General features: G+C 33.2%; 2 protein-coding genes across 4 annotated transcripts; one reads left to right on the forward strand and one right to left on the reverse strand.

Moving 5' to 3' along the window:
- Positions 1-1,359: 1,359 nt before the first annotated feature.
- Positions 1,360-12,458, forward strand: LOC108908957 (zinc finger protein 2 homolog). 2 transcript variants are annotated; one of them, XM_018713153.1, is made up of 9 exons: positions 1,360-1,629; positions 1,683-1,931; positions 1,995-2,352; positions 2,439-2,623; positions 2,940-3,075; positions 3,254-3,426; positions 3,540-3,672; positions 8,536-8,822; positions 12,090-12,458. In XM_018713153.1, exons 1-8 carry the CDS (start codon positions 1,492-1,494, stop codon positions 8,814-8,816), a joined length of 1,653 nt encoding a protein of 550 aa, XP_018568669.1. In that variant the 5' UTR covers positions 1,360-1,491; the 3' UTR covers positions 8,817-8,822; positions 12,090-12,458. The 2 variants fall into 2 exon arrangements, with proteins under 2 accessions (XP_018568669.1, XP_018568670.1); XM_018713154.1 differs by having other exon boundaries at positions 1,761-1,931.
- A 99-nt stretch (positions 12,459-12,557) lies between these two features.
- Positions 12,558-17,003, reverse strand: LOC108908955 (hexosaminidase D-like). Of its 2 annotated transcripts, none has more exons than XM_018713152.1 (4): positions 16,859-17,003; positions 16,037-16,739; positions 15,693-15,958; positions 12,558-15,627 (listed from the first exon to the last, which is right to left on the reverse strand). In XM_018713152.1, the coding sequence occupies exons 2-4, from the start codon at positions 16,569-16,571 to the stop codon at positions 14,518-14,520; spliced, it is 1,911 nt and encodes a 636-aa protein (XP_018568668.1). In that variant the 5' UTR covers positions 16,572-16,739; positions 16,859-17,003; the 3' UTR covers positions 12,558-14,517. The 2 variants fall into 2 exon arrangements, with proteins under 2 accessions (XP_018568668.1, XP_018568667.1); XM_018713151.1 differs by having other exon boundaries at positions 16,806-17,003.
- Positions 17,004-17,684: the final 681 nt, after the last annotated feature.

Below are 17,684 nucleotides of genomic sequence, written 5' to 3' on the forward strand. Positions count from 1 at the left end.
TAATCTATATAAGTGTGTCTTGTTTGTCAAAGTTTCGTGATGTAGTTTTTATTAATGTGTTTTTGTTAATAAAGTGTATTTAATATAATTGATATATTTAATTCCCAGCTTCATATATATATGAATAGGTATTCTGGAAAACAAAATTTTTAATCAAAACATAGAGGTCTCTAACAGACTTTTGTTCTGCGACGTTTTTTTTATTGGCAGAGATTTCGAGAAAACATCATTTTTAAGAACGCAACGTTATCTACTTGTTTAAAAAACGTATATTTGTTAGATGTACGCTAAAAAATATACCTACCAATCCAGAGATACATTTTTTAATTCAATCATAATAAGTTGACATGTCAAGGATCAAGGTAACCTGATCTAAATTAGTTTATTTCCACTTAAGGTGGCCATATCCCTGGCCGAGAAATGGTGAATTTTTGGCATTTTTAGGTATTGAAATCTTGAAAAGTAAAACGTGCAGAACAAAAGTAAGCACAAAAATAAAATTCTTGATGTTGTGTTTATTCATTGTTACCATTTAAATGTACCCAAACAATATAATAACTAAAAAAAAAGCGTTTATAGAACATGCGTTTTCTGTTTTCCTAACACCACATTTTAAGACTTATTTTCACGTACCTACAAATAAAAGTAAACAATTTTATATGTAGTACCTACTAAGCAAGTAAATGTTATAAGAATATTATAAATGTGGAGTTGTATATAAAAAAGTTAGTATTTTCGTAGATTTCAGTACCTAAAACCTTGATGGTTTGATCGTTTTTTGCACCTGTTTATTCGTTTTACTGCGGCGTTTTTGAAAATACTCAGGTGGCATGACATAACATTCCTATTATTTGATAAGCTTTAGATTATTCAGTTATTAAATGTTTGAAATTATTTGTCTTTGCGGAAAACACTAAAGAATATGGGGCCCTTAATGAAGCTGCCCTTGAAATATAGCCCATTCAGTTCCATTCATTATCAGTGATAGGCGGTAGGGTAGGTATATAACAGTAATGTAACCATGAATGTGTTGATGAAAAGAAAATTCCTAAATGAATATATCCATCCAGTATCAAAGGCGGATCATATAAAATTTTAAAATGCCAATGTAGGTATTTTCTTAAAAATGCCTAAGTGGTTATTTCTCATGGCACGCCTTTGATAACTAATTTCTAATGAACATTTATCATAAAAGAAAAATAAATCAATTTCTATATTATATATCTATTATATCAAAAACAATGAAAAACTGCTCTACCTCTTGCAACTTCTTAATTAATTAATCAACTTATAAGAAGAAGAAGAATATTCTTCTTCTTCTTATCTTTTTATTTCTTTCTGATTGACCAGTGACTGCTCTGCTGTTACCTCTCAACTTTCTGTTTTGTGCCTGTTTTTGATCTAGAAGTAATACTTTTTTTTGTTATTATTAGATTGAAATATATTTGGAAATCTTGTTACTCGTGGTTAGTCCTAAGTTGAATATTAAACATGACGGAAAATATTACAATAATATCCAGCCTGGACAGACTTTGCAGAACATGTTTAACTGAAAGACATGTTGAGGAATTACGTCCTTTATTTGAAAATGCAGTAGATACTCAAATTATGGATGTATCATGTATAAAGGTAAATTTTAATTCTTAATTTAAAATTCTAAAAGTGCAACCTGCGAATTTTAGGTTGAACTGAATGATGGTTTACCAACACATATATGCAACGATTGTTACTGCACATTAAACATAGCTTTTAATTTTAAGATTCAGTGTCAAAAGTCTGATTCTCAGTTACGAAATGCTTTATTTTCTGGACAGGCTATTATATACAGATCTATTACAATATTAGGAAATGATTCGGATGAGTTACATATACAAAACTATGAGGAAGTCGATTCAGATTTACCCCTTTTAAATGACAATGAAGTGGTTAGTGTAAGTAATCTTTAGTTGGAAAAAAATAATAAAACCTGAAGATAGATGACAGATATTTTTTAGGAAGTGGAATTACCGATGGCCATACAGATAACTAATAAGGTGGATAACGAAAATAAATCGGAAATAATTTACTTAAGTACAGATAATGAACGTAAAGAGCCCGATTATATTATTAAAGATAGTATGACTAGTAGTACTTTTGATGGTATTGAGTCGAACGATAATAATGTTTGCATTTCTGTACCAAAAGAAATAAGTGAACCAATTGTTAGCCAAAGTGCAAAGATACCAAGTGGGTCACTGCAATTCCCTTGCAGCCAATGTGGGAAAAAGTTTAAGCATGAAACTAGTTTGAAATCACATTTAATTAAACATGGAAAGAAACTTAAATGTGAAGTATGTGGGAAAGAATTTAACTGTAAGTAAATGTTGTAAATGTGCGTGTAAAATGTATTCACAAACATTTTATTACGTAGTATGCTTAATTCAGTGATATTTTTTCAGTGATGCGGTGCTTTAGAGATCATTTGAAAACACATAGGGATTATCGCCCTTACAAATGCGATGTGTGCAGTAAAACCTTTTCTTTGCCTACCAGTCTGGTCAAACATATGAGGATCCATGGGGGGGAGAAGAAACACCTGTGTACAATCTGTGGGAAACGCTTTTTTGAACCCAACCATCTCACAGTATGTATATAGTATAATTTTTTGCTATTTCACCAGATAATTATGAAAGAAGTTAGAAAGTTATAAGAAATTATTGTTGTTTACTCACATATTTAAAAGTAACCTTAAATAGTTTCTATTAAGTTCATTAACGTGCGCTCGAGGATAATTTGTTCACTTAAGAAAAAATTCTTGACTTTTTGACAGAAGTTGTTTCACTCGGACATTAAAATAAAATAACCGCAGTGAAGTCTCTCTGGGTCCAACATTTCATGTTTTGGAACATAGGAAATCACTTAAGTTATTCACATTTCTTGAATGTTTCAATTTTCTTTAGATCCATATGCGTATCCATACTGGGGAGAAACCTATTGTTTGCAGTATTTGTGGAAAGAGATTTTCCGATCCTCACGGCTTAATGGTGCACAACAAGGTCCACACTGGAGAGAGGCGATACCAGTGTAATACTTGCGGTAAGAAAGAGTGTCTTTAATTTTAACGACTTACAAAAAAAAACAACATATATTATCTATTACGAATTATAAACATTCCAATCTGTTTCAATCATTGAACGAGTTTGTATCATGTACTTTTTCACTTCATACAATACAACGTAGGTAGTTATGAACATTTTTGATTTTTTTTTAATAGGCAAAAGGTTTGGTCATTCTTTCGTCCTTAAGGCGCATAAAAGGACACATACGGGGGAGAAGCCTTACAAGTGCAGCTTCTGTGAAGCTTCTTTTGGCACTTCGTCGTACTTAACTATCCACACCCGCACTCACACTCAGGAGAAACCGTACAAATGTGATTCTTGCCCCAAGGTAAATATTTTACGATATTATTTGTTGGTATTTACAACTTTTTTTTAATATCAGTGTTAGAGGTGACGATTAATTACAATTTTATGTTATTTTTACTTTTTTAATATTTACAGTCATTTGTTAGTAAATGTGGCTTGGCAGCACATACCAGGACACATACGGGAGAGAAAAAGTTCCAATGTGCCGTCTGCGGCAAAAGGGCGGGAAGAGCGGCAGATCTACAGATCCATATGAGATCTCACACAGGTAATTAATTTATTTTTAATATCATTTGATTATCAGATTTGTTTTTTATAAATGTTTTAGATGATTTGTGTGGTTAGTATTAATCTTTAATATTCAGAATGTACTTATATATTTTTAATATTATTAACCTTAAGGATAATTATCATGCGAACATATTGTATTGTATTTGTGTTCGATATGCATATTAAAGGAATTAAACTCAAAAGAATAATCGAGTCCTGATATCATTATCAATTATGGATTTAATAATCAGAAACATTGTAATTGTTTGTTCAAAATACACACACAGGACATGTCTAGATTAAAATTAATGCAAATAACGAGCGTTCAAATAAAAACGTGGTCAAGTTGGTTCTGAAAATTTGGACGTAGGGCGTAGCGTTCAAAGCGCTATATCGCCGCTATCAATTTGAATATTTCCGTTTTAAAAAGCGTTTAAAATGGTGTTTTCTCAAGAACAAAAAGTGTTTATCATAGAGTCCTACTTTAGAAATGGACGCAAGATTGATGGAATATGGAAGTATTCTATTGAGGAATGTTTCATAGAATTTCAAAATCAATTTCCCGGCGTTGTTGGGTACAAAATTTTTCAAAGTGCAGTTCAGCGTTGTGTTAATGTTTTTCGTGAAACGGGCAGTGTAACAAGAAAAGAAGGAAGCGGCCGACCTAAAAAGCGCACTGAAGAATTAAAAGAAAATGTCCAACAAATAATGGAAATTGCGCCAAGAACTTCTGTACGTGTTTTATCACAAATGATGGGAGTATCAGTCGGTACCTGCCACACAGTGTTAAAAAAAGATTTGCGTTTGTTCTCCTATCGTTTAACTTGTCAGCAAGAACTTCATGATGTTGATTTTCCGCGACGGGCTGTATTTTGTGAATGGTTTTTAAACAACTACGGTGAACTTCATAATATCACCTTTTTTTCTGATGAAGTCTGGTTTCATTTAAGTGGTTACGTAAACTCACAGAATATGAGAATGTGGTCTTCTGAAAAACCAGATAACTTTTTTGTCGAGGGCCCTCTACACGCTCAAAAAATTGGAGTTTGGTGTGCTCTCAATCGAAGGAGGATTTATGGACCTATTTTTTTTAATGGTACTCTTACTGCGCAAAGGTATAGAGAAGAAATTATCGTTCCTTTTGTTAACCAGCTGGAAGAAAACGAAATTACAAACTTTTACTTTCAACAAGATGGCGCAAGGGCACATACGGCAGGCGAGACGATGAATATGTTGAGGGAAGTTTTCCAAAATCGACTAATAAGTCTCAATGCTGAACATGAATTTCCACCGAGGTCATGTGATATTACGCCGTGTGATATCTTTTTGTGGCCTTACCTTAAAAACACTATTTTTGAACTGCCTATTCCTGATTTAAACCATCTGCAGGCTCGACTTATAGACAAGATTCGTGAAATTAACAATCCCCCAAGCAGCTTAGAAAATGTCTTTAATTCTTTGAGGAACAGGTGTGAAAAGTGCTTGGAACAAGGAGGGGGACACTTTCCGCAGCTCCTTTAATTGTTTGTTATTGTTATCACGATTATTCTTTAAAATAAAGTTATATAGTCATTAACGTTATTGAAACTGACAGCTGCTATACAGCTCGTTGAGAATGAGGTTAAGTTGGTCGCTGTAAGCTACTCCCTACGTCCAATGTGTCGGAGCCAACTTGGACCACGTTTTTATTTGAACGCTCGTTATATTATCGCAGGCTTTTATAGTTTATTAATTCATATTCTCACATACGGTTGTACCTAACAAAAATGGTAACCTGCAGTTATGTGTAAAAAAAGACGATATGTCAATTTGTGCTATTTATATCAAAAACTAATTCAAAAATATGTAGATCGTTGTATTTTAGATCAAAATATTTGTACTGTTCAAGATATGTATTGAAAATTCATACTCATATTTCAAGGTGTGCAGGGAATACAATAATTTTTATTTTCATGAGTCATAAAGTATAGTTCAGATTTAGAATTTTTTTTATACAAAATAGTCAAAATAGTCAACGTTAAATGTTAAAATGTGAAATGTGTTTGTTTTCAAAGAAATACAAATTTTCACCACACTGCCATCTTTAACTTGTAAGATATACAAATTTCATGAAAAACTTTGCCTCCCTTGTTACGCCTTTACACACGGAATTCTCCAAAATCATGGATGCCTACGCTATAAGACAATATATCCTCCAATTTGACATTGTTACAATCAATATAATATTTTTGTTTGTGTATATTTTATTATAAGCTCTCTCATTTTTACTCGATTATTATGCTAATTCAAATAAATTCAATTCAAATTCCCAAAAAAAATGGTATCAAATGAACTCGCATAGAGTTCTTTGGTGCGCATATCTTTGGTATATTTTGGGCATATAACACAAACAAGCAATGCTCTAAGTTGCTTCTGTGTTGCCCTTTAGTTTGTTCAAAACTTTATTGTTCTTTAAGTGTCGATCTTTGTCCAGGATGATGTGAGAACAACAGAGATACGAGAGTCAGTTATATGTTTTTATATTAAATATATCATTTTCTATTTGATATTTCAGATGATTATTAATTACTATCTGTTTACTAGATATAGTCCAGTCATTATAGACATGAAACAGTCTGTTTCGGGAAAAAAATACTATTAGAAGTTTCTCTGCGGAATATTGTTCGGAAACGTGTTATAGAAAAAATATCAAAAAATCAACTCGAGGCTAGTTGGAAAACTTTGTTTAAACAATGGTCAAAGTTATGGAAAAGTGGTTTTTTGACTCGTGTAAAAAAAATGTTATTCATAGAGAAAAAATGTTTTTACAAAAAAGGTAGGTATTAAATAAGCCTATAAAATGAGACAAGTCCGATTAAATTCCGAGAATTTGTTTATGCGCAAGAGCTTAAAAATGGTCGAAAATTGCCGTTTTTTTCAATTGCTAATAATTAATACAATTTTCATGGCAGACACGTGTAATTCAGGATTTTTGAGGCTTTTTGCACCCTTAATAAGTGGTAAAAATTTCAGCCCGAAAACTTCATTGGTTTAGCGTTGGTGGAATTTGTTATCTAAGAAAATGCTATTTTCAATTCATTTTTCCCAAGCTCAAAGGCGTTGTAGAGTTTCGATCATTAGTTGTTTTTGTACCTAAATAGTTATATATGCATTTACTGAGAATTTAATTTTTCAAATTTAATTTGTTTAAAAATGACTGAAAAAATGTTAATCTTTATTAAATTGTCAAGATAGGTAATTATTATAAAATGAAGTAGTAACCTCACTACTTTAGTTAGTACTATTTTTCTTCGAATTTAAAAAAAAAATCGTAAGTTGATTAGAAACTGAGATAATTTTTTTTTTATTTAATCGCAGTGACCTTAATTATTAATATTAAGAGCCGAAATTTGGCTAGAGTCTACGTTAAGACATATATTTTCATGCCCTACATTAACATTAAGGTGAATTCAACAATTTAATTGCAAAAAAGAATATAGCGGCGATGCGATCTATTACTCGGTCTAGCGAATGCGTGGGGAGAGTGAGACGGAACATGCGCCTGGTTGCGCGCAGGAAAATAATCGAGCGGCTTCAAATCGATGGAGCTAGAAAAATTAGCCATGTCTCAGTTAATAATGAACCTATCGAGATGATTCTTTTTTTAATTTGTGGTAGCGCGAAAATTCATGAGCATTGAAGCTATGGTATTAACATTATTTCAACCCAAGATTTAATTTTTTTTATTTAGCCTCGCTCTTCCCACTCGTTCGCTAGACGGAGTAATAGAACGCATCGCCGCTATCTTCTTTTTTGCAATTAAATAGTTGAATTCACCTTAATGTTAATGTAGGACATGAAAATATAGCTCTTCATGTATACTCTCTCCAAATTTCGGCTCTTAATAATTAAGGACACTGCGATTAAATAAAAAAAAAAAAAATTATCTCATCTTCTAATCAACTTAGAACAATGATTTTTTTTTAAATTCGAAGAAAAATAGTACTGACTAAACTATAGACGTTAGTATTTCGTTTTATAATAATTACGTATCTTAACAATTTAATAAATATTAACATTTTTTCAATGTAATTTTTGAACAAATTAAATTCTCAGTAAATGCATAATATGTCAGTTCAACTATTTAGGTACAAAAACAACTAACGATTGAAACTCTACAACGCCTTTGAGCTTGGGAAAAATCAATTGAAAATAGCATCTTCTTAGATAACAAATTCCGCCAACGCCAAACCAATGGAGCTTTCGGGCTGAAATTTTTACTACTTATTAAGGGTGTAAAAATCCTCAAAAATCCTGAATTATAAGTGTATGCGATGAAATTTGCGTCAATTATTAGCAATTGAAAAAAAACGGCCATTTTCGACCATTTTTGAGCTCTTGCGCATAAACAAATTATCGGAATTTAATCGGACTTGTCTTATTTTACAGATTCATTTAAAATCTACCTTTTTTGTATAAACTTTTTTTCTCTACGAATAACAGTTTTTTTACACGAGTCAAAAAACCACTTTTCCATAACTTTGACCATTGTTTTAAGAAAGTTTCCCAACGAGTCTCGAGTTGATTCTTTGATATTTTGTTTATAACACGTTTCTGAACAATACTCTGCAAAAAAACTTCTAATAGTATTTTTTTTCCGAAAAAGCTATAATGGCCTAATATTACTTGCATAGAGTAGTTGTTTGCTGTAATATTAATACTTAAGAATCTTGCTTGTGGGGTTACCCAAAAATTTTTTTGTCAAAAAACACCTTTTGAGAGGAATTTTTGGGAATAAATTTTCTAAATTTATTTGAACTAGCTTAACACCTTTATAGTAGAGTAAAAAAAGGTATAATTATTATTTGGTATTTTATTGCAGGGGAAAAACCGTACGCTTGCAATGAGTGTCCGAAACGATACCACACCTCCAGCAATCTAGCCACACACAAAAGAACTCATCTCGGCATAAAGGACCAAGTCTGCACAGCGTGTGGAAAGGCGTTCGGGGATCCCCGAACTTTGAAGTCGCACTATAGGACGCACACGGGAGAGAGACCGTACGTCTGCCAGATCTGCGGGAAGTGCTACACGCAAGCGGGTCAACTGGCGGCTCACAGGAAGACCCACCCCGTTAATCAAGGAATTAGTACAAACTGCTGACCTTAGGTTAGTATGGGAAGGAATGATACGAGTATATTTTTTCTATTTTATATTTTAAGAGGAACTATAGTGTGTGATATTTCTATTTATTAATGTTGTTATTTTCTCTTTAATTACGCAGGCCAGCCTTTATCGATTATATTTTACTACACTGAATGTCTTTTTTTTTTCTCAAGATACGTGTACTTTCTTTAATCAACGAATAAAATGGAATCATAAATTATGACAAATACAAATACATTCTAATTTTACATGAAGAGAAACATTTTTTAATTCCATCGGCAACAATAATATCACCCTGTACATCGTTTGTAAATTGAATCAGTACGGAAACAAATTGTATCATTATCAGCTGATTAACAGAGCAAAAACTTGATGTGGTAGAAAAAAAATCAGAAAATGCATATCTAGATTTTAAATTATGAAACGCAATGTCTATTACTGTTGTGACGCAAATGGAATGGTTATAAAAATAAAAATAATTTCTAAATTTTGGTGAAGGGCATCTTGGGGGAAGTCGTGGAGAAATATCGCTCCAATTTTTTCGGATGTGCTCCACCAGCTTTTATCTATTCGATTCAGAAATTAGAAGTTTATCACAAAAGTACTCTTCTACCGTTGTAATATATTGCACCGTTTTGGAGAAAAATGAATTTAAAATTTATATAATACGCTGAAAATATATGTATAATGAAACTTGTGAATACAGTTTATTTAACAGGAAGTTATAAGAAATTCAAAACTGAATAATGAGTTTTCACGGAAATAGTTAGAGAAGGTTTTATAACACCCTAGAACTAACATAAACTAATAATCCACGGGCCCACGTACAAAGAAAAAAATGATTACCAGCAAGCTGTAACTTTGCGTGCAGCTTAAGTTTGACGGGTCTCCCAAGATTTGGGTACGAGGAAAATTCAACAGTGGTAAGTTTTCCCGTGATTTTCAGGAAAACATGTCAATCTGGCATAGACATCGAATGTTATGACCAGCACTATTTTTTTTAAAATTTAAATGAAAGATATATTTTTTTTTAAACCCCCCACAATATTTGTCCGGCGAAAATGTTGGGTATATTGAGTTTGCCCGCCACCCCAAATATGTCGATTTGGTGACATTATGGTTGGTGACAACCAGCAAGCTGATTTTTCTGGGAGGGTTTGGTAATAAGATTTGAAATGAAAGTATCTTATTGTCCGACAAAATTCTTGAGAAGTTTTTGCAGTCCGACGCCCCGAAGATGTCGACTTAACGACAACATGGTTGGTGATAACCAGCTGTCGGACAAAAGCGTCATTATTTAAAAAAATGCAATATTAATCTGAGAATTTAATTGTCCGACAAAATTATCGGTTTTTTTTTGCTTGTCCGACAAAATTAAACTATAAAATTTTGCGGTTTCAATACTTACGCATGATGTAGAAGAAAAATTTATATTTAATAAAAAAAATTTATGAATAAAAAAAAATTTGTTTAAATTTCTGAAATTTCAAAATAAATATGACTAATTTAAATTTATTTTTTTATACAATTACAAAAAAATTGTATACAGGGTGGGCCCGAGCTAATAGGTCAAAATTCATGGGTAGATTCACGAAGCAAAAATATTGTGATTTAGCCGAACTTACCTTAGTCCAAAAGTTGATAGTTAAAGAGATACAAATGTAAAATATTATTTTAGTTTATTTCCATTTATTTCTTAATAAATGCAAATATTTACACAAAATTTTGAGGTTTGGAGTTCTTTAAGTAGAGAAATTGAAATATGTTCACATTTTGGTCAAAGTTCATAGAGGGCGCTAGCTGCAGTAGATTGAATGTGTTAAAAAGGACACAACTTTTCTATACTTTAAGGTATCTCATCTTTGATATCAAATTCTTATTTTCCAACTTTTTTTACACAAAAAAGCTACACTTTATAAAACTAGCTGTCTCGCACCTTTTCGAGATATTTGGCTTTGAAACTTCCAATGCTGTTGAATTAAATTAAAATGAAGTACCTACCTTTTAATAATTAATAAAATAATTGACAAAATATTCCACTTGTCTTATTGTTGTCATTTGTATATTAGTACTATTACTAAGTATTATTCGTAACTAAAATTACATCTTAATTTAAATTGTATACTCGTATACATAAATGCGAGATGGAATGCCGAGACTTCCGTTTTTTGGGGTTGCATGAAATGAAATCAGTTGTTTATGGAGAAACTATAAACACCTGTTAAGAACTTTGGCAGCAGGTTTTAAATGCTGCAAAGTCATTTCGCATTAAGGATTTATACTTTATAACAAGAAAATCTTTTAATAAATGTGTTGATAAATGTATAATATTTTTAAAATTGGTTTAATTGGTTTTTCAGAAACAAACCTATGTGTAAACTGTTTGTAAAACAAGAAGTACATATAAGTTTTTTGAACAAACAAATCATTTTGATGGAGATTAATTAAATTAGTTAGACATAATTATTTATGAATTTCAATTTCTGTTGCTCCTGTTAACAAGATAATTTTCTTATTTATTCTTCTTTATTTTTTCATTAAAAAATTAATTATTTTATAGCGGAATGAACATTAGTTACCACAAAAATAGCTATTTTTCCCATTTTTAAGGCAAATTTTCCAATCTTTTAGGTGGACAAGTATATTATTATTGAAAACCAGATTGCTGGTTATCACCAACCATGTTGTCGTTAAGTCGACATCTTCAGGGCGTCGGACTGCAAAAACTTATCAAGAATTTTGTCGGACAATAAGATACTTTCATTTCAAATCTTATTACCAAACCCTCCCAGAATAATCAGCTTGCTGGTTGTTACCAACCATTATGTCACCAAATCGACGTATTTGGGATGGGGGACAAACTCAAAATACCCAACATTTTTGTCGGACAAATTTTTTGAGGAGTTTAAAAAGAATATATCTTTCATTTAAACTTAAAAAAAAAGTGCTGGTCATAACATTCGATGTCTATGCCAGATTGACATGTTTTCCTGAAAATCACGGGAAAACTTGCCACTGTTGAATTTTCCTAGTAGTCAAATCTTGGGAGACCCGTCAAACTTAAGCCGCACGCAAAGTTACAGCTTGCTGGTGATCATTTTTTTCTTTGTACGTGGGTCCGTGGACTATTCACTAATTTTATACAATAGCGTTATTCTCATTCCATAAACTAAGTAATTGATTCAAGTTATCATGACATTCATTTAAACGATTTATAATTTAGGCATTTTTGTAGCATCTAGTAACAGGATTTTGAATTAAATTTTACAGGCGACTTGGCATTCATGTAATAGACATGAAAAGTCAAGCAACACTGATCACAATTGGTAATCGGATGGGCGACCATTCGCCGATGCTCGTCCACCTTCTAGTGGCATGCGTGTCGACGTATTCACAGAAGCTATACAAATTTAGACGAGGTTCGTATAGGAAGACATACCATCCCTGGGACCCTTGTCTAAACAGTATTAGGCAAGTAAAAGCTCCATACCCCACGACAAAGTGGGGATTCGGCAAAATTCCCAGGTTGGAGGTTACTCGCCTCCTGGCGTCGGCGTTTAGCCATAGTAGCAGAAATAGGCCGACGTAAAATAACCAAAAAGCTAACATGTATTTATCACAATATGTCCCAGAAGTGTATTATGTATGTTTCTGATTAAACCTCTTATATTACATTGACACTCGCAAAGACGTAGTTTTAATTAAAAGGAAAGACTTCTTTGCAGTATATTTTTTTAATATAATAGATGGCACACAAAAATTTTACATATAAATAATTGCCGATTTAAATATATTTACAAAAAAGGACAACTAAAATAAGAGCACTGAAAGAGTCTGCCCTAAATTTAACATAAAGTCACAGACATATATCTACTTTTTATGTGAATGATGGAAAAAACTTGCCACGTCATAATTTTACTCGGCAAGTTTTTATTTACCGTGTCGTGCATGAATCGCAAAAGACGTCGATCCCTTAAATAATATTTATTTTTCCTAAACTGAATATGAAACTTTTAATTTCCGTTAACAATAAGTATACCAAATATTCTATTTCTATATAAATATACGTATTTTGCATTTTCTTTACATTTTCGTGGCGCACGGCACCCACACATTTACCTTATCCCATATTGCGAAAACATTTGTGATGGTAAAGTTTCGAACAAAGTTAAATTAATGACAGTTTCGTGTTAGATTATAGAGTATTTTAATAATTATTCAGCGGTGGAATTATTCTTATAAGCTAATAGAATAGGTTACTTGAAAAATTATTATTCGAATGTGCTGGAGATTTATCTAAATATTTTGTTTTAAACGTATAGAATTTTGGCCATTTATAGCCAAACATTTTTTTTTTTCTTGCAATTTCTTTTAGCCGATTTTTTTAGAGACGCAAAGTTTTATTTATTATTATTTTTAGTTTCAAGTTATTTTACATGTTCCTCGGTAGATACATTGGAACAAATGGCTGGCCAGTCAGATAATTAGACATGAACCCACAAAATTGCAGTTTTACCTAAAGCTAGCTAACATGCCATCAAGTCACATCTAAACAAGTAGACCCCAAAAATAAAATTACGAGGCCAAAAAGTTAAAAAGGATAAAATAAAAAAGTTATCTAATCACGAAAGAAGAGTCAGTATCTTTATAACAAAAAATTTAGGGGCACTGTACGACTAATATCAATTATTTTGAATGGTAGTTCGTCGATTCTCAAAAAAGTATTGAATCTATCGAGTTTAAATGAATCATCTAAAATTATTGGGAATAGAATAGAAAATAATAATAAAATTTTAGATCTCAGAAATTATTATTTCTTTTAATTATTGTCGGAAAATAATCTGATGAATTTTGCCGGTGGAATCGTGCGACATCCTATATTTCCTGGGTATTTTAATCAGTGGCGGCTCTGGATTTCTATATCAGGGAGGGCGGAAAAATTTAAGTGTAAAGTACAGTCAAAGCTCCTTATTCTCGAGGGATATGTTCTGAAAATGTACCGCTAATATGGACTGGCATTTGCATGGAAATATAGGAGATACGTTCCAATGTTGCAAAATAAATCTTTCAAGCTATCAAAAAATGCACAAGAATAAAAATTATATGAATTAACTACTTTTAATTTTCCGTTGCTTAAATTGTGAAATTGATTTGAATTACAGAATTATAGAAGTGTCTGGGCCCAAGAAGGTCTTTTTTAAATAGAACACCTGTGTATTTTTACACATATCGAATAGTTTCTTATGATTACAGTGAAGAAAGGCTTGGTGGGTTTATCTTTAACAGTAAGGGAAATATAGAAATGGACATAAAGTGCCAGAAAAGTAGGAGGTTGCCCACGTACACTTGGTTTTTCTACATATTGGATCTGGATATCCTGGAGGTGGTTTGATAAATATTTTTTAATTAATTTTTAATTTAAGTAAATATTTGGTTAATTAATGAATCCATCAAATTCATATGATTCTTGTAGCAACATGAAAAAAAATGTCAAAATTGAGGATATACTAATTTTGGTGGTTGTCGTCCTAATAAATAACCTGTGTTTAATTAAAACTACTTTTTGGAACGACCCATCTATAGTCCCTTTCAAACTACACCCCTGTCTTTCTAGAAACAGCCTTAACGTTAAAACAAAACGAGTATCGTGTTCGCTAAATGATAAATTTGCTATTATTTAATAAAGTTAGGTTAATCCTTAATTAACTGCGACGCCCAGCCTTTGTAGATCCTTTAAAGGTGGCAGTGGCCTAGCCGGCCATTGATTGACACTTTTTAACGCAATGCTTTGATTTTGTAATTGCTCCAACTCGAGTATGTACGGATATATTCTCTGTTCGATCCACTCGGATATCGTATAATTGTCGAAAATGTCGACCATAACGTCCACTGCCGATCTGGCCAGATTTATCATTCCATGGTACACACGGGGCAAGTCCGTCGTCAACTCCTCAACACGCAGAGGTAGACTGTAGTTGTGGCGCAAGTTGTATGCCGTCATCCACCCCTTCTGCCGTTTGGTCAGGTCCAAGTACTCCCTCGCTTCCGTCTCCATGTTTTGCAGCCTGTTCGTCAATCTGAAAAATGAGTTACCGGGAAACATGCAGCGGTTCAGTTTGTCCCACAAGAACGGGTCTATGTCTAAGCTTATGAAGGGAGAAGTGTGCGCCGTATTTTGTACCGGACAACTAAGTGCCGTGAGAAATTTCTCCTTCAGAGACGAGTTAAAGTAACCGTGAGCGACAGCTACCAGATTTAGAGCCAGCGATGGAATAGCTGCAGGCAATAACTCGCAGAGTACCGCGAAATGATCGTAACGTTGCCAACCCGTCACAACTATGCCCATTAAGCCTCGCTTGAAAGCTAACGTTTGGGTGGCCATGACGTCTAACCATCGGAGATTGTTCTCTAAGTGGCGTCTAGCATTCGGAACGTACAAAGTCTCCCCAAATGCCCCCTTAAAAGCCGAAGCTGTCCAGGCACTGTCAAACACGGCCGCGTACTTGTCCCACACAGACGGTTGGACGAAATGATATATATCTTCGGCGTAAACCCAAACCATGGGCTCAACCAAGCTGCCGAGGTTTATCTCTTGCATGGATTGTTGGGATATGTGACGGAGCATATCATCCCACACTATAACGCCGATCTGGGGGTACCTGCTGTGAACGATATCTGCTACGTTTTTCACATGCTTGAGGAACAGGTTCTCATGTATTTCTAAGCGGCAAATATCACATTCGCCCATTTGGAACACTTCATCACAACCGATATGCACGTATTTAGCCTCGGGGTGCAAATCCATAACCTTAAAGGTAAATGAATGACTTATAATAATTTAGTTGAAATAAATGGGGCGGGGGGGGTGGTTACCTGACTGATTATTTCTTGTATGAAATTAAGAGATCCACTCCTGCTAGGACAAATGGCCTGTGGACTGCCCGGTACTTCACGTAATGAGGCAAATTCTGCGTGTTTCAGGGCGAATTCTACATGACCGAAGGTTTGTATTAAGGGTATTACCTCTAGATTTGATTCCTCTGCTAATTTAAGGATTTCTTTAATGTCATTTGGACTGAAGGCATTTTTAGCCGATATATTTCTTAAAGTACCACTAAACGGAAACATGTCTTCATATTCTAAAAGAGAATTAATTATAAATTAGGTGTAATTTCATTTTTGAATATTGATGTTCACGGTTGAAATAAAATATTTACCTAAAAGTACACCTGTTGCCCCTATTACTTTGATCAAGGGAAATAATTTCTTAAAGTACGGCAAAATGGGAGGTGCACCCTTGAAATCTAAATGGACGATTCGCTTCTTCGGAACATATGGATTTTTCGGATCTAGATTAACATACGGAATTCCCAGCTGCTGCTCCGTCTCCAAAATCTCAAATTGGTTATCTGCCATGTCGGCTTTTCTTTTTGCAATCTCGTCTCTGCTAGGCTGCTCGAGCTTAGCTAGTGCTTCCACGTCTAGCTCAGTTGCAATTTTTGAAGTAAATATTTCTTCCTTGTTCAAACGCTTGGCACTCTCGATGAACTTAACATTGATACTTTTCATTAAAGCATCTGCAACTACTTGAGCATCCCTTTCTTCTTTCATGAGTTCACTGATTTTGTTTTCTTCTAATCTTGAGTATTCCAGTCCGAACAGTATTAACACTGACAGACCAGCTGCCACCAAAAGGCTAGTTTTCTTTCTGTATGCAGCCAAACAGAATCTATGTGCATAATTAAAATGCATATTAAACTAATTTAATAATTCTTCGGGAGACAACCTATTTGATATCAAATTAATTTAAACAGCCACATTAATTATGTATATGGTACTGGCACAAATCTGTTAAACTTCTTGTATTAATGATGTTTTGCAAATACACTCCTTCCACATTCTTAGGATTCTAATACATTTCTATAAAAGAATGAAGTGCATTGAACTTCATCATAGAAGAATTGCAAATTTATAGTGCTAATTTACCCAATTAATTCTTTTATAGTTAGAGCATCTATATTTATTAATTAATTCTATACCTTCCATTTATGTAACTGCACAATTATTTATTTCATCGATTTACTACTTGCATTGCATTTTGTTTTTAATTACAGCAACTGATTAGTAGACAACTAACTATACGCCACTAATATATTGATAATAATATAAACTACTAAGAATTCTGTTACTTAGTGATGGGAGATTTCGAGTGAAAAATCGAGTGGTACTCGATTATTGAGATCACTCGAGATATCTCGAGATGTTTACTCCCACCACTCGAGTGATTATTAGCCTACGGTTGCTCCCCAAAATGTTAGTGCATACTGCAAATAGTCACTGATTGCGTAACCTTTTTTTTTAGAATAAAACGAAAAAGTGGTTAGGTTTTGAAGTGCATGAGCTTTTTTTTTTTTTTTTAGCTACGCTTATAAGTAATATATGACTAATACAAACATATTTGTGCGCCGCTGGGATGAAAACGACCAATATCTCGTATCTCGAGTGATCACTCGATTATTAGAAGTTCTCGATTACCGATAACTCGATTATAAAAATTAGTCGATTATGCCCATCACTACTGTTACTGTCACTGATACTGAACAATGTAAATGAAATGACATTACCATTCTACGGTACAATAATGAAAAATCTTTGGATTCTCGTAAGATGGCGCCACTTATACATAAACAGTAGAGTAGAGTCAAGGATTTTATACAAGTACTTGTATAAAATCCTTGGAGTCGAGTCACTAAATTCTGTGACTAATAAACAGAACCGTCTCATGTTTAATGCGATATGCGGTATAATACAATCACAACCGATTAGAATACCACAAACCTAGAGGTTAGGTTTAGGTAAAACCGT

This window comes from Anoplophora glabripennis, unplaced genomic scaffold (genome assembly GCF_000390285.2).
Source record: "Anoplophora glabripennis isolate ALB-LARVAE unplaced genomic scaffold, Agla_2.0 scaffold373, whole genome shotgun sequence".
Lineage (NCBI taxonomy): Eukaryota > Metazoa > Arthropoda > Insecta > Coleoptera > Cerambycidae > Anoplophora > Anoplophora glabripennis.